This window comes from Synchiropus splendidus, chromosome 12, assembly GCF_027744825.2.
Source record: "Synchiropus splendidus isolate RoL2022-P1 chromosome 12, RoL_Sspl_1.0, whole genome shotgun sequence".
Lineage (NCBI taxonomy): Eukaryota > Metazoa > Chordata > Actinopteri > Syngnathiformes > Callionymidae > Synchiropus > Synchiropus splendidus.
The window spans coordinates 8,199,244-8,223,338 of record NC_071345.1 but is presented as its reverse complement, the minus strand read 5'-3'; the positions used below and the strand labels follow the sequence as shown (position 1 = coordinate 8,223,338).

General features: G+C 41.9%; 2 protein-coding genes across 3 annotated transcripts; one reads left to right on the top strand and one right to left on the bottom strand.

Moving 5' to 3' along the window:
- Positions 1-1,122: 1,122 nt before the first annotated feature.
- On the bottom strand, positions 1,123-20,394 carry mthfd1l (methylenetetrahydrofolate dehydrogenase (NADP+ dependent) 1 like). The gene is made up of 27 exons (XM_053881268.1): positions 19,937-20,394; positions 18,835-18,919; positions 17,961-18,011; positions 17,825-17,878; positions 17,550-17,674; positions 16,882-16,982; positions 16,663-16,799; positions 16,269-16,377; positions 15,856-15,914; positions 15,689-15,786; positions 15,387-15,560; positions 15,179-15,315; positions 14,729-14,775; positions 14,383-14,490; positions 14,182-14,256; positions 13,637-13,739; positions 12,680-12,756; positions 11,958-12,098; positions 11,075-11,143; positions 9,348-9,459; positions 7,669-7,808; positions 7,400-7,441; positions 6,662-6,765; positions 6,354-6,531; positions 5,580-5,687; positions 5,341-5,493; positions 1,123-2,113 (listed from the first exon to the last, which is right to left on the bottom strand). Exons 1-27 carry the CDS (start codon positions 20,146-20,148, stop codon positions 2,024-2,026), a joined length of 2,889 nt encoding a protein of 962 aa, XP_053737243.1. The 5' UTR covers positions 20,149-20,394; the 3' UTR covers positions 1,123-2,023.
- Positions 20,395-21,418: 1,024 nt separating this feature from the next.
- Positions 21,419-23,756, top strand: stx11b.1 (syntaxin 11b, tandem duplicate 1). Of its 2 annotated transcripts, XM_053881270.1 has the most exons (4): positions 21,419-21,524; positions 21,591-21,693; positions 21,755-21,836; positions 22,461-23,756. In XM_053881270.1, the coding sequence occupies exon 4, from the start codon at positions 22,468-22,470 to the stop codon at positions 23,362-23,364; it is 897 nt and encodes a 298-aa protein (XP_053737245.1). In that variant the 5' UTR covers positions 21,419-21,524; positions 21,591-21,693; positions 21,755-21,836; positions 22,461-22,467; the 3' UTR covers positions 23,365-23,756. The 2 variants fall into 2 exon arrangements, with proteins under 2 accessions (XP_053737245.1, XP_053737244.1); XM_053881269.1 differs by having other exon boundaries at positions 21,591-21,836.
- Positions 23,757-24,095: the final 339 nt, after the last annotated feature.

Sequence of the window (24,095 nt, the reverse complement as noted above, 5' to 3'; positions counted from 1 at the left end):
TTTATCAAAATTGAATTTTGATACAAAGTTGCTCTAAGAGGAGAGAGAGGGTTTTGTTTGCTGGAGAAAAAGAATACGCACATTACGGCCCCTTATCTGACTCGTAAACGTTATCTTTATGGGCATAATCAGAAAATTATTATTAATGAGCTGCTTGAAAAACCATGCATGTCACTCATACTCCTCGAATCATTGTGCACAGCAACTAGTCAATGCTCTGAAAACATTGGGAGACAATTGCGTCAAAGTTATTGACATTTTTGACTCACATCTTTTATTGTTTCATGTTTGTTTTGGAACTGAATTTCCCCAATATAAGGGACATCTAAAACATAATCTTCATGTTAGGTTTAGTTTAGACACAAAATATTGTGCCACAAACTATGATGATTATGGACTACCTTGTTTTCAGTAGGTCAGTCCCACAATGCCTTTCAACGTTGTATTGTTTACATTAATGTTAGAACCAAGAACCAAGATTAAGTCTTGGTTTGTAGCTTCTGAAGATTTTCAATTGTTTTTTGGCGACTACTGATGTAAAATGTTTGTAAATGGATTCCAAAGCAGTTAAGAGGCACTAAAGTTCATCAGAATGACCTGTCCTTGGTTCTGAACTGCCATATAACAGTCAGTTTGAAGCTGAATATAAACAATGTTTGACATCATATCTGGGATTTTCCAATAGATAACAAAGCAGTGACGAGGTCTCATTCGTATCAACACCATGTCTTCACATCTGTCATCAGCTCCAAACATGACACACACACAGTATAAGACAGAGCATTCCAGGAGCCACGTGTGTCGTTTAAGTACCAGATCAAGCCTGGTGAAAAAAAGAAAAAAAACCTCAAAATAACAGACTTGGCAGGTGGGGAATGCAAACTATGACACATGTGCACACATGTACTCTGGCTGCATGTAGCAAACACCTCATAATGACAGATGCTGCACCCTGGGGTGCTGCTGGCGCGCCCCCTCATTGGCTCTCAGGGACAGTTCACGCACAACAGAAAACCTCAAAAGGTTGCAGAGTGGCACTTCGGAGCAAAAACAGGAAATGTGTTTAATAAATGGGGACTGAGACAACACACAAGTCGAAAAAGAAAACAGACAAAACACAAATCTGATGGTAGGTTTTACTTTTTTTTTCCTTCAAGGCACACACATCATACATTGGACAATTCTTGTACACATTATTTAAAGCACAAAGAGGTCTCTTAAATATACCAGTAACAAGTAGTTTTGGAAACAATAGTGAAGACCTTAAGGACTCTAAAAGAATTGCACGTAACATTGGTTTCCTGTCGTGTAACATCTCGCATGTATAAAAGCAAGCTGATAAAACATGTATAAAAGTATGCTTAACAAATACAGAATGGCATTGTTATGATGAACTTGTTATTAACCTGAGCCTCTATGAGGTGACTGTGTTCTTCTGTCAGTGAACGACAAACACGCATTCATTCATCAGTAAAACTCAATTGAGCTATATGAGTTAGTAGCACTTCCAAGATCATCGGACGGGAGGCAGTGGCCACACTTGCCCACCACAGGACTCACTCGGTGTGTAACAATCACAGCCTAAAACACTTAAACTGAGGACAGTAAAGAGAGTTTTGATCAGCGTTCATGTATTGTCATCCGCCATTAAAAAAATAAAATTAAAATGTAAAAAAAGACATCAGTCAAACAGTCACAACAAGTACATGAGCGATGTTTACAGAAGACGCCTTTCAGATGTAGGAACAGAAGGAGGAGGTCAGAGGTCATCTTTGGCTGATTACATGAGTAAATACAGCATCAGAGACATAGGTCTCCATCAACCACTGTGAACGCTAATGGCCTTCGAGCAGTGGGAATGAATGAAGTATACACTGTTTAAGATGCAGGAGACAAATGATGGTTGCTGGGAAAGGAAGCACTTAATGAGTAGACCAATGAGCTTCATGGCTGACTGGCAGTAATGATTCATCTGTTGGTGTGTGGGTGAAGACACCGTTGAGGTAGACTGGAGAGGAGTTGCTCAGAAGAGGCCGGTGATTTCCTCTGTGACTGGGTCAAGGTCGATGTCGTAGAAACAAGGTCGTGTGGGAAGGCCTGGCATGGTGCTCATCTGGAAGAAGAGCAGAAGCTCCTGATCAGTCTACAGTTAGGCATCAGCGACACCTGACTTCAGGACAGTCCGGTGCTTTCACGTGTTCGGGTTGTGGGGTATCATCAGGCTTGACTGGTCTCCGACAGAGGGCTGGATTGCAAGACAGTGGAAAAACCTGGCATAATAAAAACAAGCTCTTTGTCTCAGTATGAGGTCATACTGAGGGTCACATTGTGGCTGATAATTTCTATCAAAACACCATTAAACATCCCAAATAATCTGGCTACAACACTTAACTACAGTCTCCAGCACGGTGGACAAGTCATATCAGGACTGTAGCGACAGCACAGCTGTCTATAAGAACCTGTATGACAACAACAGTTCCAGGTTCAAAGACTATAATCTAGACTTATTTCGACCTGGCAGACGACGTGCTGACAACCTTCACTTATCCAGTGATGAATCCAACAGCAGTCAGTGGTGTGTTTGTCGTTCACAGCGCCTGAAGATTACAGGCTGGTTCCCACATAGACAAGAGAGGAAATCACGAGCCACTAATGTCGCAGGAATTTCATGCATCTTAAATTTGATTCTAATCTTGACAGCGCATTTAACATGTGGTCACCTCCTCATCTTCTCTAACAAATAAGGGAATCACATGCCTTGTATTGTTTACAGCTCTTCACAAGTCCACAGGCTTGTGACTGTTTGGACTGACTATTGAGCCACTGGAAGGTGAGGAAGCTCTTGCTTCTCTGGTGGAGCTACACTCTCTCTGAAGAACTCAGTCATCAGGGAGAGACTCGGATTAGGACTGCTGTTCCTTCTCACCAAGCCAGTTGAGGTGGCTCGGACATTTAACCTATGAAACATATAGGTTATCCAGGCATGTCCCACTGGGAGGAGGCCTCAAGGCAGACCCAAGGCAGTAGACAGACATTATGCGTCTATCATGTCTCTTGGTTGCCCTGGAAACCACAGACGCTCTGGAGGTTTCTGGTGAATCTGGACTATGGCTGCTGCGCCCAGAACCTGGAGTATCTGGAGGTCATCCGCTGGTCCAAGATCTATTCCGAAACACTGTCAAAAAATGAGTGTGGACGAGGCGTCAGTTTGGACGTTGTTTAGAATTGTGTGACTCAAGGAGCTGCCAGCGGCTCCTGTCATGGGAGGGACATGTGAAACGTTCAGGGAACTGATTGAGTAAGAGGAAAAGTACCCTGGTAATTGCATCTCAGTGATGGGAAGTGAAGAACATGCAAATCTCTTCTCGTCACATGTGCTGATGCGTAATTGAGTTTGATGTTTTGACTTCATATGAGAACAGCTTTCATGAAACACGTCAGTGCACTGCATTAGCAGCACAGTTGTGATCCTCTAAACGCCTCAAAAAGTCAAAGTTCTCCGACTCAAAAATAAATAATAAACAAGGGGCGACATTCCTCACATGCCCCCTTCTTTCTGACCCAGGACCAGTTTTATGGGCCCATTAGTGGATATGAGACAGGAGGAAGTGAACAGCCTATTTCCTGTCTAAGGAAACGCAGAACAGCACGTAAACACAAGCCTGTAACCGGCAGGAGAGTTGCAGGCTGGAGTGTGACGAAGACTACGTTAATATAGTAACAAGACACCTCCGAATTCCTTCAGATGAAGAGTTACAGGAATTCAATACCACTCAGTAACAACATAATCTAATGGATTCCATTAGGAGACTGATGGCCTGAGCTCTCTCTGCTGTAGCTTGAACAAGACAAAACAAGATGAGGCTAAAGGTCAGAGATGTGCTTTGCAAATTTAAGACACACGACAACTCTGTCTTCAGAAAAACGTATTCAATTTCACTCAGTTTCAATCAGTTATTTTACACAGTAGGCAGTAAGTTCCATAAGATGAGTCAAGTTTCGCAATTATTTTTTAAATCATTTATTAAATCGTTGTCAGGGTGCACTGGAGCAGACAAGTGAGGATAGTGAGGGAAAAACTACCACTGTATAAAGGAGATGTGAAGCGGACATAGAAATACTGATACGTTTTGTAAACATTTCCAAAGAACCACTGCGGTTCTCATTTACGTGTTTGTTAACATCAGGAAGTTGTTGTCCTTCCTCTGGGACTCTAGTATTGTTAATCGACAATATCAGAGTTCAGTTTTGGGGCTAATGTACAGGAATTAGACAATAACAAATACACTTGTACTCCATCCAAGTGCCAGACACTTCAGCGTTCAGTGGAGCAGTGGAAGCAGTTCTCACAGGATATGAACTCAATAGAGACCAATTGTTCTTTGGCAACCCCTCCCTCACATTTTAGACGAATTACATCAGCCCCTTCCTCATTCTTGACTCTGAAGACCCCTTACTGCTTTCCCAGCCTGAAGCGCCACTCTGGTCTCCCATTCACAGAGATTGATGAGAGTTTGCATTTTTGGAAGCCATGCGAGGCAGAGATCACCTCACCTAACTTGATTACGGAACAGAAGACTGTCTGTAGATTGCAACCAAATTATATTTTATAAACCGGTGTGAGACGCTGAGCAGGAAGTTCAAAGAACCACTAGGAGACTCCGTTTAGGTTCAAGGGTCGTCAATGTCCCCACGACTCTGCAGGCCACCAGAGATCAAAGCAGCAGTCGGGAGATTTGGCAGACGCCACATGAGACGCTGCAGAGCGCCCTGCGGTTGACACCTTCGCCTCAGCCTATCAAAGCCCAGCCCTTGGGCGCACTGGTCAAACAGCGGGGGGCAGAACGCTGAGGAGCCCTCTTCCTTCCTGCTTATTATCAACACAGAGCTTCATCCTGCTGTCTCACCACTGAGGCCCCACAGACTCCATGACGACGCAAAAAGATGAGGCTGAATTTCTACACGTGGAAAGGTGGCAAATAATTACGACTGAACTACACATTTCTTAGATAGTTAGTGCAGGAAACTACTTTTCACAGGGCTCCCTTAGGCACTTGAGTCTGGTGACAAACCCGCATGATAATGGTCGAACCACATGCTGGAGAAAAACACAATGTAGCCACAATTAAGGTCAAAGACCCGGGACCTTCCACATGTCACATAGAATCAATGACAGCAGACATGAGACTGCACATGGAAGTCTGTGTTTCTTTAAAAAAAAATCATTAAATAGACAATCTACATCGTTCTAATCTTCATATATCTCCAATACTGTCTTCTTTTGTATTCATAATGATCTTCATCTCTAACGTGTGTCACTATGTTTTTAAAGCAACATACCGTTCCCACGAGTGGATAGATGAAACCTGCTCCGATGCTGGCACGGACATCTCGGATGGGTAGAACGAATCCGGTGGGCGCCCCCTTCTTGTCTGGCATATGGGAGAGAGACAGGTGTGTCTTGGCCATGCAGACGGGTAACTGACAGAAGCCCTGCAAAAGAACATAAACACATGTTAACTAATGGTGGATGGAGCTAAATGCAGTTCAGGTTCAGGTTCAGGTTCCGATGACATCACCTGCTGAGTGTAGTACTCGATCTTGGCCTCTGCCTCAGGGGAAAGCTTGATGTCATCAGCACCATACACTTTCTGAGCAATGGTTCTGATCTTCTCTGCTATTGGCATCTACAGTAAAGAGGAGATGAGTAATGATATCATACAATATTCAAGGCAACAACGTGACTGTGTGACAGACTTTATCAGCCATTAACAAGAACTACAAAAATCAAAAGTGTAGATTCAGTTCTGACCAAATGGCAACCAGAAAGGACCTGAACAGATCATTAAAATATTCGACCTAAACATGATTTCCAGCTAAATTTTATTGTCCTTGTATCAGACATAATCTACTGTGAATTGGTCACAACACAGGCACATAACACCCGAATAAATGTAATTTAATACATTTTATTTATTCACTTTTTCCTAAATTTGATAACTGAATCCTGCTGATGTTTTCACCACAGTCCAGAGGACGATAAAAGAAGGCGTCGTAACAGTGAAGGGGACTTCCCTGAGACGCCAATATGTCATGAGAAGGGAAGCGGAAACAATAACATGACACATCTTCTTGACTAATTACAAGATGCTGATGGTCCCTTTCAGACAGTCCATTTCCCCTATAAGTTTCTCTAGTTCCTTATGCCATTCTTTGATTTAATCATTTATTGCTTTTGTATCCTCATGGACAGATAATAAACACTAAATGACTCACACATTGGTTCATAAATGTTGAAGCACTCTACTCATAATATATCCTCTGTCTGAGTTCAACAGTGCGTCTGCTCTCACCTCAATGTCGTAGAGGAACTGAAAGTCACTCGGTCTGCTGGCAGCTTCTTTCACAGCTTTGGCTAACTCCACAGAACCACGACCTCCCTGGGACCAGTGGCGGCACGGAACTGCGTCAGAAGCCCCACACTCTCTTGCCAACTTGCAGACGAGGTCGATCTCAGCCTGAGTGTCCGTCCTGAAGGTCAAATGAAGTTCAAGTAAGCAAGCAAGTGAAGAAAATAGACTTTCAAGGTCTTCCTTAAAATAAAGAATTTGTCTTCTCACACTGAAAAAAAGAGGTTCTCTATTGCAAAGGCCAATCTTACTTGAAAACATTGAGCGCCACAACGACCGGGACTCCAAAGAGATGGGCAATCTGGATCTGCTTCCTCAGATTGCTGTGGCAGCCACCATCCACCAGGGAGAGGTTCTGAAAAGATAGACAGTTCACCACTGAAACTGAGGCTTGAAATGCTGTTTCTAAAGCAACTCGGCCAAAGATAAAACTTCAATGAAATTGGTCAAAAGTGAGCCAAGAAGGTTCAAGTCTTACACACAACTTCACTACTTTTGATTGTACATCATCATCACAGCACTGAATAAACATCAACAAGGGATGCAAGTTGAAGAATTGTTTACTCAGCAAAACTGAGATGATGCTGCTGGACCTACCCGTGATTCCTTAGTCAACTTTAGGAATTACATCTTTCAACTTCATCTTTCATTTATTATTAAATTACTTTCCCCTGTTCAGAATCTTCTCTGGCTGATCAATGAGACTTGAGTGACGTCACGTCTCCAGAGCTACATCAGTAAGATTCCCATCATCTGGATTGTCATGAGTTCAATCAAAAACACTGCAAGCAGCAAACAATATTCATGGGCACATGACTCATAATAAGAGTCTTGCATTGGTGAATGAGCAGAAATTGCCAAAATGTTCCTTTTTTCAACAACATTCTGGCTCAAATGCAAAGTAATTCAGGTCAACGGCACAAATGAGTCACAAGAAAGTTTGACTGTACATATCATGCATCCTGCGTTTACATCTTTGCCTGTCATACCTCATCGATGTACTCTTTGGGGAGAGGAGCACCTGCGGACACCTATAGATATAGAAGAATATAGAATATAAATCAAATGATGACTGATGTCTTCACATTTGGTTTGTGTGCAACAGCAAATTAAAGGTTAAGATGAAGCCATATATTCAGATATATTCATGCTCACAGTTCGATTATGGATTATTAACTTTGTTTAGAGCCGTAACAAATTCATGACAATTATCTACAGAACTCTTGGAATTGTGACACTGACATCACCCATCACCTACATTTGGGCCACCTCCGTGCATCTTCAGCGCTCTAACTGTGGCAACCAACACCACGACATTGGGTCTCAAACCGGAGGCTCGACATTTGATGTTGAAGAACTTCTCCATGCCGATGTCTGCCCCAAATCCAGCTTCAGTAACTGCCACGGCAAAGAAGATAACATTAAAGTTAAGAAACATTTTTTTACTTTAAAACAGTGAATAGAATGCAAGCTAACTAATGAGTGATGTTTTCGAACCAAGGGCATGAGCAGAGCGTTAATGTTTATTTGAATAGCGGCGCACTACAGAGTGGTTCTCTGTATAAGAAACAGCCTTCTGATATGGCCGAACTTGAAAACACTGAACTGTTGAATGCGGTCCAAACAAAGCAAATGGTGCACCTGGAATTGGAGCCTTGTGAAGATAAGGTTTCCCTGATACTTTCAGTGTATATTTGTGTGGTACTGCCGTTGAACTTAAACACTTTGTGGAACTCAACGTCACTGTGTTTAAGTCTACTGCACAAAATATTCAGGGGATTAGCTTTAACTAAAAGATCTCGTTCCGGTGCATTATTTGAGTGACATGCAGTTTAAAAAGAAACTCCACGCCAGAAGGGACTGGACATGGCAGGAGCTCTTGCACGTTTGATGCGGGAGTGTGAGTGAGAGAAGAATCTCAGTCGGCTCATAACAACTGATTGTTAGCATTCAAGATTAATCTAAGGACTTGGAATCCTCACATCTGGAATGTCCCACTACACACCAGGCATTCTTTCACTTTCAAACCAATTCGATTCTGAGAAGAACCCCAAAAAAACACGGCTTGATCAAGCCCAGCAGTGAGTTGGTTCATACACAGCCCCATTTCCATCGTCAGGTTCAGAAAGAGTTCATGGTCTTTCGAAGGCAGACAGACGACAGCAACCCTGTGAGGACTGGACTTGCATTTCACACCATTTAAATACAATGTTTGTCTTTTGATTGACAATTATAATGCCTGGAAAATTCACTATGAAATTGCCAATACGCTATGCTACTTCACTTGCTTTCTATTTAAAGGAAAAGGGGAGATTGCATTTTAACGACAGTTAAATGGAATCTGGAAAGAAGCAGACCCACAGCAGATTAAATTATTGGCAATAATCATCAATCAGGGCTTTCAGTTTCATGTTTAGGGAGTAATGAGAGCATTGAGAAATAATGAGGAGCGGAGGCTGGATGGGGCTGCGCTGCGGAGAGGGAAGGGTGGGAGGTTAAGTTCCTTGCATACCTGAGAGTCAGGTAACAAACACACACACGGACAACCCTGATGGTGAAGCTTCGCAGAAATGTATGAAACAACGGATCAAACTTCCGGCACCTGTGTCCTCCCATCAAAACATTACACTGAGATGTAAGATTTTTCATGCATTCTCTGAAGCCAGAGTGAAGAGACGCAACACAAGCTCAAGCACACTTTGACATTGAAGGGATTAGTGTGGTTTACTCTAAGCATTCCTGGCGCTCTCGGGATGATCAACCTGCTTCCTTCCTCTATCCCATGTTATTACGCAATCTTTCCACCCGTTTCCAAGAAAGTTGTGAAGCAGTCGAGTAAAAACAGGAGTCAACTGCCGACAGGTTGAATAAACCACAAAGCGCAGCTCGGATGAATGTAGGGCAAAGGTTTCTAAGCGAATTAGGAGGTTGTCTTACCCACGAAGCCGTCCCGTCCAACCAACTTCAGCGCCAGCTTGTCAGCAAGCACCGATGAGTTGCCGTGGGCAATGTTGGCAAACGGCCCGGCGTGGACAAACACTGGCGTGCCCTGAAACAATAAGGTGTGGTAAATAAACAAGGAAATTAGGAAAGGGATTTGACCCAGACAATGTAAACACCTTACAATTCAGATAGAATGACAAGTGTGGTCATCGATAACGTTGATTCAAACACTCAATAAGCTGACACTAATATATGAATTCCAACACCCAATGAAAGTTTGTTTGTGAGAAGTACAATTCACAAAATCACAACTCAACTTTTACTAGATTAGGAAAATATTGTTGTCATATGGTGCACTGCAACTCCTTCGTCGGCCATATTGCTTATGACTAAAGTTTTCATGCGCTTAACAGTGTGCCAATGGATAGCAGTTAGGGGCAGCAACATTTACTGGATGTGCACAAAGGATTTATGATTCAACACGTACAATAATATTTGGCCAGTCTATCAGGAATATTGCCGACGTAATGTGTTGCGCACATTTCCAGGTGCTGGCAACTTTTGCACTCAACACTTTCCACATTCTGTTTTCCATATCCGTTCGAAAGGATGTGATTCAGCAAATACACCAGTGAATGAAATTGACTTTTTCTATCAAGTGATTGAAAATGAACCGCAGCAGGTGAGAAGAACAAAAACAGGAAGGCAGAGTTTTGTCGGCAGAATCACTTCAATTGTTGCTCCCATTGGCTTTCGGTGAGAACCAAGATTTCGATCTTTACGTCCCCTAGTCAGAATGTACACAGCAAAAAAGTCCTCTGTACCTTCACGTAGACAGGATGTTTAAAGAACGCGCCGTGGCTGAGGTTCACATAGATGACACGTACACACTACAGACTCACTGGATTTAAAGCCCCTACAGAGGCCACGTTGGAAGAAGTCGCTGGAGATTTCACGTGGAACCCAGAATTTCAGTTAGCCTAGATATCAGGTGCCGGACCAGATCACAGGAAAACCACAGAGGAAATAGTTTCACACAACGGCACTGCAACGCTTCCTTTTAAAAACAACAGAAACGTAGAGGACCTCGACTGGCCGCGCTCTTTTCACTCTCTTTACTACTAGAAAAACACAAGCTGTGACGCTTCATTTCCACAGCCCACACCCAAAAACCATTAAATCACAAGATAATGGAAGAACACCAATGACTAATGACCAAAAAAAGAGGCCAGTGGAATTCATTTTACAGTCTTAAAAATGCTCATCATCTACTCATATATACATTTTTACAATACACTCGCAACAAACTGTCTCCAGACGTTTTCATGCACAGATTTAAGGACCCAGAAGTCTATAAAGTAGACGTTTCGGATAAGTGCCTTGTAAGACATTAATTTCGTCTATAAACCTCTGCAGTGTATTTGAATTTTTTATCCATACATGCAAAGTTTGGAAGTGATTACAGCCACATATGAGTCTGTGTTTGCTCTGCATGCACGTCTACTGATCCTCAGCAAAGTTTAAAATAAAGCCAGATGTTGCAAGAAGCGGAGAAATGGGTTATGATGCTACACCCAAATAAAAATGGTTCCTTATGAATTGTAACTATATTAAAATCAGATGACAGAGAGAAAGGCTTTTGCATTGCTTGGCTGATGACAAGATAAATCCATGACATCTTTCATTTCATTCTTTAGGAGCCAAAACAGGTCAAAACTCACCTCGAGCGTTTGCATCAGTGTTGGCTTGATGGCGTCTTTCATCAACACGGCCAGTGCCCCGCTCACGCCCTGGAGAGTGGAGAACACAGTTTCACTGAGCGACAAATATCAAATATTAGATTTGTTGAATAGAAATCAGGCTTTATTAAATCTTAGAGATGGTTACTCTGACAACAACTTATGGTGGAAGCAACACAAAACTTGAATGGGGAAGTTTCAGAGAAGGTTTTCTGAAAATGTGTGTCCAAACGTAGGCATCATTGCAGATATGTATCATTATACTCGTGTCAAAGCTTGACAGTGATGACCAGGGGTCTTGAGTCATCTTTAACAAATGGTAAGTGAATTTGACTGTAACACTAAAAAGCCCTCTATTGAATTGATGTTTGTACAGTAAAACCCACCAACAGGAACTTAAATATTATTAATGTTAAAGTAACTGAACATTACTCACACCACCAGAGGAAACGTCCATCTATGATGCAGGAGACTTGGGTGCACTCATGACTTCATCTACTGGTTTATTAAACAATAACTTTAGCACATTGTCCTATATGCCTTTAAATGACTGATGAATTGATGCCAAACATTGCACTTCCCCTCCAGTCCCTTCAGATCACTGGTGTTTTCTCATCACGCCTAATCAGGAAGACTAATGTAACCATATAGCGTCGACCACATATTTTACAACTGAAAAAACACAGATGTCCGTGGGAAAGCAGAACCAGCTGACACTGTCAAATGATACTGCTGAAAGGTGTTTGAAAAAGGTGGTGTTTACTTTTTACCTCGTTGTGGTTGGAGCTGAAATATGGCTTGATAGAGCTGCCGACTGATCATAGTTTATTTGGCCTGCAACTACTGATCACACAGCGTCACTCACCAGGTCCTCTGCGGTGACTGGCGTTCCAGCACGGCTGGTCCCCACCACCATACGTGCCAGTCTTGTTTTCATGTCCTCCAGACTGTCTGCAAGGGCCAGGATGGCCATGATCTCACTCGCGACGGCGATGTCGAACCCAGTCTGGAGTAGGGTTAAGAGAAACGTCTTTTAAAGGCCGTTTTCGCAGCACATGAAATTGACAAGGCAGGAAAACGATTACTTTGCACACACAATCCACCATGTGACATATTGTTTCTATTCTCACACCAGCTCCAATACCCTCTGGGGCTATAGTGTTCCCAGCAAAGGTGGAGGACAAAGGGCAGAACAGAACGATGGCTGTAAATATAAGCATATGCTGAACAAGTCCAGAGGCTGTTTGAGGCGTGTGTAAGGGTGGCTGGATCATTTTTCCTTTTAGAATATTTGTTGTTTTAGCCTAGCCTATATCCTATTGGAGCAAAATGCTTTTTTAAGAGGATTTCATTTCGCATGTCTATAATAACAGACACATTGTAGAGCAGAGAGAATCACTGACAGAGTCCAGGCTTTAAATGGCAAGCCAATGCACTTGAATAACTGAAATGTAAGATGTTCACCACCTCATTACCTTGTGACAGAAGAGAAAAAAATCCCAGAGACAGACATTTCAGACCAAATGGACACTCCAGGAAAACTTAAAAGGGATACCAAGCAGATGACAACTTCAGTCTCATCGTTACCTCTCTGATCTGCCCCTTTTCAGTGGTTGCTTGGCCAACTGTGATCTTCCTCAGGAACCGGTCATTGGTGTCGACCACTGTAAAACAAATCATGCCTTATTATAAGAGACAGGTCACCATGGCTGTAGTTAGAGACTCTACAGCGTATCCCTCTGAAACTGATTTTTTTGGGAGATTGGGGGACTCAAGCCAAAAGCTTTCTGATTTTGATTCCTTTAGTGGTATAGTTTTTTTTAATAAAACGCTGACTCAGCAGTCAGTGTGTTTCGATAGTGTGGCTGAATGTGGTTGAGCTTTCAAGACTGGTAGCCATATGTGTCAAACAAGTGGCTTTGATGTGAATACAAAACCTGCCTGCTCTGTGAAAACAGTCGCACCCACAAACATTAGGAGGTAAATGTGCTTTTGATTTCCAGCGCTTGGGTTCTGCGAATCACATGTCGAGGGCTGGCGTAAATTCCCCATCATCAACAGCTAACCTCCAACCCATTGGGACCATGGAAAAACAAGTCTGACAAATGCATTTCGTTTTTCCATTAATACTACATTCCGCAATTTGAAAATAAACAAGAGTCATGGGACAATCGGGACGGAAGATTTGACGCAAGTGCGCTTGTTTATCCAAAAGTTTTGACTGAAGTTGGGTGTGTGTGAGAGGCGTAGAATTTATTTCATTCATGATCAAAAGAAATGGACAAAAGAGAAAGCGTTCCAGCAGAACTGACCGAGAACTCATTGCGTTTGAACCACAACAGATGACACAATAAACAATAATCAACTGAATGTTTTGTTTCAACCCTCCTTTGATTTGTTGATTTCAAATTTTACAATTGATTCTTTTTAAAATTCATTTTTTAGGGGAAAAAATATCAAATTCTGGACCATCACATAAGCTCCTCATTCCTGTTTTAAAATAGTTTGCTTAATTTGACCAGCAAAGTGTATGTGGTTCAGTACCTCTCTGCCAGGTTATTTTTGAAGGATCGAGGTCCAACCGGACAAAGCTGCTGATCTCAGCTGAGGTCAGTGACGTCGGGTCTTCTTTGTTGATGCCAAGACGCTGAAATCACATGGATAATTGACTGATACTGACCATATGAAGTGATACCCTTGCAAAGTTCATCTCAGTAAATCAGTCAACTCCATAAGCAATAAGGAAAAAAAGCTCCCGAGGACCTCTGCTGGTGGAAAAAAGTGAAGCTTATGGTTCACAAATGATTACCACTCAGTAGCTTGTGGTAAGTAACTGAGCACAATCAGACAAATTGTTGTGTCTTCTTACAAAACCCAATAATATTGAGCCCGAACTGTAGCAGCTATGATATGAGATGCCGCTCCAACACAGCCATTCTACCTTCCAGAATCTGTTAAAGGACTTCTACAAATAACACCTGCTCTCCAAACACTTTTGAGATGCCACATTCATTCACACTTGTTGTCCTAGAGAACAGACTGGACATTCCCTCTCCCCCCCCCCCCAAAAAAAAATGATTAAAACTTACATTCAGTCTGGCGATCTGGATTGGAGAAAATTTCCGAACGCCATTTACTGAAGGGACCAGTCGGTTGAACAGTGCCTGTAACATGCAGTTCAAACATATACTGTCAATCCATGCTGTTGTACACTCTAAACATCTACACACACGTTTACCACAATATTTTTAACATTGAAACCATGATGAACAAATACAAATTTTCGTCACCTTGTCTGATTGAGTCGCTTCATGAAGCATCCTGGCATCTATGGCTGCCGCCACCAGATTGTTGGCTGCCGTGATAGCATGAATGTCTCCAGTGAGATGGAGGTTGAACTGAAATACAGGATAAGAAGAATAGGAATTGATAAAAGCACAACAAAGATGACAATACACTCATTGAAATCTTGTCTAGGCACAGCAAGCCTTATCTAGATCCTCCTCCATGGTCACGCCAATATATATTATATATAATATAATATATATTATATATTGTCTTGTCATCAGACAATATATAATATGTTATATATTATAATATATAATATATTAGCATTCATGAATCCAAAACCTTTACCTCTTCCATAGGAATCACTTGGGCATATCCTCCGCCAGCAGCGCCCCCTGAAGACAGAAATATTGAGATTGCAGTGAGATGTCAAACCTATGTTCTGGACTCAGGGTGAACTTTCACATCCGCGCTCAAATAGCAGCAGCAAGTGAAATGTAAGCCTCTGGCTGATAAAGATAGCTTATCAAACTGGACCATGAAACATTCTCAACTGCTGGATTCCTCCCAAATTCTTTGTGGTGTTTTGAGGAGGAGGATACACAATGAGGGTTCATTCAATAACAGGTATAACTAGATTGAACTTCAACAGGAGCTCAGTAATAGTGAGCCCCAAATTGCACAATTTAGTTTAGCTTCACATTAACACTGACTGATAATCAAATTATAACAATGTAGTCTTCTTAGTGATGCTTTAACATTCTGACCCAACATGGTAATGCTTCCATCATTGCTGACCTTTGACTCCAAAAGTAGGACCTTGGGATGGTTGTCTGAGACACGCGAAGGAGTTGAGTTGGAGGTGAGCTGAGAGGGCTTGAACCAAGCCGATTGTCACTGTGCTTTTGCCTTCTCCAAGTGGAGTCGGAGTTATGCTAGGGAAGACAAGATATGTCAACTTGACTTCTTCAGCTGTATGGCAAAAGAGGAGAAAAATAACACACACCCTGCAACAAGCACATAGTTCCCATCAGGCTGCTTGTGAAGACGCTCAAGCAGGGAGAGTTGGACCTTTGCTTTGTTCCTGCCATACGCTTCAAGCTCCTCAGGTAACAAGCCGATCTCTTCAGCCAGCTGGTTGACCGACTTTGGTGTTTGGGCTCTGGAAATCTCAATGTCACTGAGGACAGTGAAGAAACAGAAAAAAATGAGCTAAAGACCTTATGTAAGAAACTCTAAATACTCCAACGAGAAAGTAATTTTAACAGTCTTTAATCATGAGTAGGAGTAGGCAACATTGCTCTGCACCTTGGTACGGGTGTGAGGGGCTGAAGTTTGAGGCCGCGCAGCTTCCACGGTCGGTACTGTTGCTCTTTTTGCCACCTGCTGCTACTATGAACAACATTCTGGACAAACATTTGATACAGTCACACGGAAATGAAACACAACAGTCGGATTTTAGATGGAGTGTTTACCTGTATCCTGTGCACTGCAGTGTTGTAAAGTAAGCAGGAGCTCTCTGAGCTGAAGTCATCTGAGAAAAGTGTCACACAACACGTCAGAAATACTTTATTAATCCTCAAGTTCAAAATACTTTTTTGATGCAGGCCAAGTTAAAGTTAAAAAGTAAGATAAAATAAAAGTTAGATCAGAATTTACAATTAAAATATGGGAAGTGGACATGTACAAGTCGATGAAATGACACAAATCTGTGAAAAGAAAAGCAAGACAAGAGAACAATGACCTCAATTTTGGACACTTCAGTCATATAAATCATATAAAAGCTAAGACCACCTGTGGCTCACACCAATGGATTTCAAGCCATGAATGTCCAGCAGTTCTAAAGCTATTGGACATTTAACCCAGAAAATGATGCAACATTTCATACCAGTATCCAGTGCAGACTCGCACTTGATAAATGGCACTCCTGGTCGGATCCAGGAAGGAGGGACATCGTTTCCTGCTCCACACAGGACCACCGCATCCGCTTGCATCATCTTGAGAGTCAAATTACAAAGGCTGATTAAATACTGGCAGAAACAACACTAGAATCTGATACACATCAATAGAAAACAGATGCTCTTAAAACATCTTTTATGACAATTATGTATAAATATATATATAAATAGTGCAGTGACTTCATGTAATCAGATTTGCAAATGAAGATACTGTCTGTAGTTCTAAAGACAGACTCTGACCCCTAGTGGCAGGTAATTGGAACTCCACCGCCAGGTATGAAAGGTCTGATTCATGCAACTCCAAGAGCAAACATTCATACGTGCCTGTCTCTGAAGACTCTTTGAATTTGATTTACACTTGAAAATCACGTTTCCCCTTCTTTCTATTTGAGACTGCAGGGCCAATCCCAGGGGTCCTTCAGATCCGACAAGCAGCACAGTTTTCCCCTCAGACAGAACGTCTGCCAAAAACAGAAATAAAAGAAATCACGTTGTTTTAATTGTGTAAATCCAAAATGAAGGCAAACAAGTCACGCTGCTCACCATGTTTCTCCAACTCTGACACAACAGCGCTGACTGCTGGTGGCACAAAGCCTCTGCTATTATCATCTTGAAAGAGACGTCCAATGTTCGAGTATGACACCCTGTTAAAATGAAAAGCGTAACATGTAACACAGAAACATAGGGGTTTTTGCAAGAGCTGGATCTGGGGTTTGAGTGAGACCACTTCCTTAAAATGGTACAGAGCACACCTGCACAAGACCCTAGCCTGGTTCAGATGTTTTCCTTTATTCAACTGTGCACTACATTCCACCGACCAATGTCGCAGGCTAAAAAGTGACAACCTGGCCCTGCTTATGAAATTAACACTGACACAAAATGGACAGCTTTCGTGCGCTGAGCCCCAAACTCACACTTTTGTTCCCAACTCAGAATTATGCACCTTAAAATACAAATTTTCAAATTGACTTGCTTTAATAAAGCACGAGCATCTTTCAATGAGCTACATTTCCCCTTAACTCTGGCCACATGGCTCTTATTTGAGCGCAGCCACAATTTACTTCATGTGCAGAGGAGTCTTTTTTGGTTTGGGTTGTGTACTTTTTGAGGCTTGTAATTGAAGAAGAAAAAGCCCACAAACAAACGGTAAACAGTAAAGAGTCTGTAGTCACCAATTTTTCTGTATTAAAAGAGACAGAAAAGACTCTCACCCATCTATGTCCTTTTCAGGCTTCAGGGTGTTGAGCACTCGGTCTGTGAGACTGGCAGAGGGAAGGTGCAGGTAGATCCCGTGCACCTTGGGGTCCTCGTTCAGCTTCAACAGCTCCTCTATGATCTGGCAAGACAAGACAAGCATTCAGAATACAATTAAACAACACAACATGTGTCATCACGCTGTTCACGTTGCTTTATAAGCGAACAAACTAATTGCTTATCATGCACGGACTTGCCAAAACAAAAGGGCAACAGTTTGTCAGTCACTTACTTCATCTTCAGTGAAGTCCTTTGCTAAACAAATCTGGGTGACGTTGACGCCAATCTGTGCGTACACGTTTGAAAGTTACAGTTAAAGAAGGCTGGTCTTACTTTCACCACCGCAATCACCTCACACTCAGCCTCACCTTTCCTGCCATTTTCTTGGTAATCTCCAACGAACGGTCATCCTCATCGCCCTTTGATGTTGACAAAAATAGTGAAAGATCACATCAATTGATTAAAAGAAGTTTGAAAATAGATTTTTGTGTTGATACATTATCATCATGGAGAGTATATTCACACACAACATTGTAACCACGTATTAACACTGTATAGTTTTCTCCAAATCTGATTCTGGTTCCATTGTTTACAACACCTTTTTAAGTACAAAATAAAAGTATAATTAGATTAGTAGTTACTGAGACTTGATTCAAGGTTTGTTTGATTAGATTGAGTCACACATCTGTACTGAACAACTGCTGTCGAACATTGAACCAATGTAGTAATTTGGATCTCTGAAGTCAATTAATTCATTTGCTCCCAAGACACACACTGCGGCTGATACACTCAGATTAAAGACAGAACACAATCTGTAGATAAACACTGGGTCAGGAAGGACAGAGACACGAGCTATCGCCGAACACTGAGGCAGGAGACCACAAGAGCGTTGTCACCAAAGACGCAACAGCGACATCTTGTCAGACAAATCAATAACATATCAGCAACACATTCTAAAGCCACGGATGAAGGGACTTCTTTTTTCACCAGGGGTTCCACTCTCAGGGGTCACTGTAACAGCAGCCTTATCAAGCGGGTTTACAGGACTGAAATGTTAGCTGCTGCATAACCATTATCCATATGTGGAGCAGAAGCCAAGTGTGGTGCCAGATGACCTTAAAAACTCAGGACACATTTGGACATATTTTGATGAGGATGAAAAGGTCACTCCGGTGCTTCAATTCTGCCAAAGAATTTTAGGGACACACGCCTGTTTAGCACAAGCGCTTTCGGCTACAATACCTGAACGATGGCCAGAAGAGGCTGCACTTGTGGATTTCTTTGATGGAGAGTCGCCAAGGACTTCTTGGGAATATCAATGGCATCTCTGTGAGAGATGGAATAATGTGTTAATGATGTAGAATCTTAAAATGCGAGAGCAAATTATGCCCCTTCTCCATGCGTCTGCTTATTACATTTCAGTCGAGATGAAAAAGACAACCAATAACAACAACAACCACGACCCTCATGTCAGGCTCCCCAAACTTTTTTGGATCCCAAGAATTATTAAAATCAAATTCTACAATGTTCTTACTAAATTATTTCACTATTAGACTGTGCGTGATAGCTTCTGACCCAGTACTAATGAGTCATGTACTCATAGTGTATCTGTTTCATGATGCAACAGCAACACTTACCAAAGCTACAGCCATATATCTGCTACCAAGATAGGTGGAAAAAACATGTAATTACAATGTATTTCAGACAAAATTTTAAGTTTACAAAAATACAATAAGTACACTCATCTATATACTACTAGTGCACACGGTATATACATTTTTTTTTCTATTACTGAAAGCAAATGTGTTTATAGAGAAGCATACTGTGCAAAAGAAAGTACAAGATTAATTCTTATCATACCAAGATTTTTCCTTGTACTTTTAAATGCAAGTACACGTCACAATAATATTAATAAGAATATAAAATGTGTTTACACACAGCAGACTTGAATTTGAATTGTTTTTACTAAGGTATATTACTGTGTTTAAGTTGACAGATTGATGTACATTGCTTTATATGTTTTTTTTATTGAGAGTTAAAATAAATCATAACTCCCAATGAGCATCTTATTTAATGAAACTACTTGAATGAAACTACTCTCCAGCTGATCTCCGCCAAGGCAAGGCAGGCGAGGAGTTACATCAGCTGACGATGGAGGAGAGGGGGGGGTGGCGGCGGCACGTGTGTTATCGCTCGTTAGCCAAACTCCACTCGATACCAGTTTTAAACCTTTGTTTTAGTTCGTTAAATGTTCTTAAATGGCACACTTACAAAACCCACATGACATCAAAGAAACACGCTTCAGGAGGAAGCTTAGTTCATCGAGCAAAAACGTCTCGTTTACCGTATAAGGCTGTTGATCTGAACGGTGTCTTCTTTGGTGAAGTAGCTTCCTTTTGTCTTGGTGACGCTGCCGGCAGCCGTGCTCGCAGTTCGGACCAAGACGGTCGGACCGGCCAGCGGGCATCTCCGCGACGACACACTGACCCGGTTTCCATGACTCAACGGATGGTTCCGAAGGCTGCCGCAAGCCCTGCGAATTACGGATAACTTCATTCTCAGTCGATTCTTTGCTTGGGGATAAATCTCGTCTTTCTGTAGTGGAACTACAGTTTCCGAGTTGGCAGCCGGAGACGAAGCAAACTGAAGTTAATTCACAACAGCGTGTTGATGGAAGCAGCCTGCCTTCACGTGCGGTCGGAATTTCGAAGCTTGCTCGCTATAGTAGGCGTCACCAATCGATGCATACGAATAGAACATGACCAAAACGACTCATTATTATATAATATAAAAACGCATCTGAGCGTATATATGGATTTATTAACCACGAGCAAAAATAACAATGAAAAAAAAAAACTGTATATTTTTGTGCTCCATGATTCCTCTGAACGCATCACCCTGAAGAGGAAGACCCAAGGAGCGGTTACGCGCACGCTCGTTCACGACTGCCAGCACTTATAAACGTTGAATTCAAATCAGGCCGTTAACTTTTGTCCTTTAATGCCTCGTCAAATAACATACAAGTAAAGGTCGTTCTTCTATAGACCCGCTTTAGGCTATCTACAGTTAAATTGGGAGGGTCTGGGGTCGGCCAGGGACTCGTGTACATCGATAAATACCGCATGATGTGCAAGACTCACATTCCTTCGTCCTTTAAAACTAAAGGCAGATCCATACGTTTAACGCAATACACATCTTCAAATTTCATATGATTAGGGACACTTAGAGGAAATAAAATTTTTTTAACAAAAAATGAATGCTAAGAAAAAGTATGCACTGAAAAAAGGCTTTTCTAGATGTATCAGTTATGTATCAATTGATGATTATATTTTATTAAATAAAAGGTGGTGATTATTTGCAACAAATTCTATTTTTCAACATCTGGGCGTTGTTTCTTCAGATGGAGGGTTTAAGGAAGTATATTAAAGGGCATTTACACGAAAAACATTGTAAGAACATGATTGTGTGTTTAGTCGGATATTACATTTCTGCCTCAACATTCTATTGCTTTTTTAAATGACTGTTGATATATATATATATATATATATATATATATATATATATATATATTTTTTTTTTTTTTTTTTTTTTCCTTCACATTTGATTGAATGGGTGTGGTTAAGTGGGACTTTACCGTAATGTCTGGAATAGACTAGCAAGAACGTATACTTTTCTGGCCATCGGTCACACATTACGTTCATTAAACAAGCCTCCGTGTGTGACAACCATCGGCGGTTTTCACGTGGTTTAGTTTCTTGACTCAAACGTGACAGACACCGTTTCGATGAGAGCATGGGGAAATGGGCGTGTCCCCTCTGTGACGTAACTTTCAAGCTCGTTTCAGTTGAATGGATGCATCAACAGTTTCCCTTCTTCACATCATTAGAATATCAAACACCGTTTGTCACTCCCTGGTTCGCGTACTTTACAAGGTAAAAAAAAAAATAAAGCTCACCCTCAAATAAACTCACTGAAGTTGCTGCCTTTTGACGTTACAGCGTGACACGAAGAACCCAAACCGACCGGACTTCATTCCTGACTCACATCATTACAAGCTCATGGCGTGGCAAAATCCCGACAAATCTGCCGCTGAATACCACTGTAAGCGCTAAAGATAGTCCGCTTGTTCTTTCAGGCCCCTAATGCCTTCTTCCTCGCCAAGTTCACAGGAGTAGGATGTGATACAAGAACCACTTCGAGGTGAAATAGAGATTTTCTTTGTAGAGGACGTCATAAAACAACAGGTGAGTTCATGTCACTTGATCAGACACTTTTTTTTCTAAACGTAGAGACGCGTATTTGTCCTTGCTAGTGGGCAGCAGACTTTTATTTTATGTTTTATTTTATCACCATGCCCTGTTTTTAAATGAATCAAAACTAGCCATGTTAATGGACCTTTGTCTAAATGATTTAAAATGTTTTATGTGTCATATTTTTGCCAGCTTTACAGATACAGATTAAAAGTTGTAATTCAGAAAGTAAAAAATAAGACAAGAACTTAAGAGAGAAGCTTTATTTAAGACCTTTTGGCACGCCAACTTTAAATTATGACAGCCACCCATTTTAAATCTCATAATTTTACTTTTGATAGATTTTGGAAGGCAGTCTTATTCGAGGCCTGTTTAAAACCCCTTGATACTTAAGTGAAAGGTTTGGCTTATTGTAGTGATACAGTTTTAAAAGATGTGTCGGACAAGACGCCATTTATGATGGCGAGTTAAAGAAACTTGTTTGGTGAGGAGCAACACCTCAGTTAAAACCTGTTTGACCAGTGCAAACTTCTGGGCACTTGTCAAAGGAATTAAAACAAGTCTGTAAAAAAGGAGAATCAAGGCAATAAGGACTGTTTGTCCCTCTCTTCTGACCAGCCTAACCATGAGGGACAGACTGAGTCACATGCAGGAGATGTCCAGCAGCTATGTGGAGCAAATGGAGTACGCAGAGTCCACGATGTCGGACACACTCAGCAACGTAGATCTGGAAGAGGAGCTTCCCCACGAGGCAGTGGTGTTTGACAACAGTCCAGCGCTGGCTGAGATCTTCACCCAGTCTCAGGACATCCACAAAGACGTCCAGCGGATTCGCCTGGATGTCAAGGGCTTGAGAGAGCAGAACTCCCGGATGCTTCAAGGTACCGCCACTATGAGCGTGATCAAACGAGACTCCAACGCAATCGGGGCGGATATTAAATCCCGGGCAGAGGGTGTGTTGGCACATTTGCGGGAGATGGATGAGTCCGCCCATAAGCTAGAAGAAATACATGGCCCAAATTCGGCAGTGACGAGAATCGCCAGAACCCAGTACGCGTGTCTGAGTAACGGCTTCCGTGACGCCATGTTTGATTACAACGACGTAGAGATGAGCCACCGGGAAAACTGCAAGGCTCAGATCCAGAGGCAGATGGAGATAGTGGGCCGGGATGTGACCGGAGAAGAAGTAGAGGACATGATCGAGAGCGGCCAGTGGAACGTCTTCAGTGACAATTTCGTGACCGAGTCCAAAACGGCTCGGTCGGCTCTGACGCAGATCGAGAAACGCCACCAGGAGCTGTTGGATCTGGAGAATCGGATCAAGGGGGTCCATGAGATCTTCTTGGACATTGCGTTGCTTGTTGAAGAGCAGGGGCCCATGTTGAACGCCATCCAGACCAACGTTCAGAAAACAGACGAGGGCATCCAGGAGGCTCTTGTCAAACTGAGCCGGGCCAAACGCCACGACAGGAACAACCCATTTAAAAAGATGTTTTGTAGCTGCTTCCCATGCTTTAACTAAATGGGCTACTTTAGTCTTGAAAAATAGAAACAACCCCTGTTCTTAAAGATTTCCTTCAAATGTTTAATAAAAGCCCACAAACCAGTGTGTTTACATTATGGAGCAGAAGAGTGATCAATCTGGGTTTGGGAAAGGCATCTTAAGCCCACTGAAGGTTCCCATGGCCAGATTAAAATGATGCCCCATAAAATATGGAATAACAGCTGTACTGTTGGACTGTTGAGGTGGATGACAGAATCTTTTTTTCTCACATGTTTTATCTATCCAATTGTTTTCTTGTTGGCTGCATTTTAAAATGATTAATGTATGTTAATTATATTTAATAACCTCATGTACCGTTTGTTTTATTCTTTACCAAAAATGATCAAATTAAAAGATGAATGTGAGATTTTTTTTGTCAAATTCCAACACGAGGGATGGATTCTCAGGCTCATTACAGTTTTTAGTCTATAGACCTCAAGAGCATTGAAACACATTAACTGGAGACTGACTGAAGATTTAAACTATGTTCTGGAAATTAACATAAAGGTTACAATGTTTCTGAGATCCTGAGTAACATAAATGGCATGTAGTTTCTGTAGTGGTTGTTAAGTACCCAAAACTGTAGGTGTGATATGCAAATCCTGCGGGTTGATATCACATGATCACACACACCATGATTGTCTTGATGCAGATCACCTGCACACAGGTGAAGCGTCTTCCCTCAACAGCTCCACTTCTTCATGACTCTG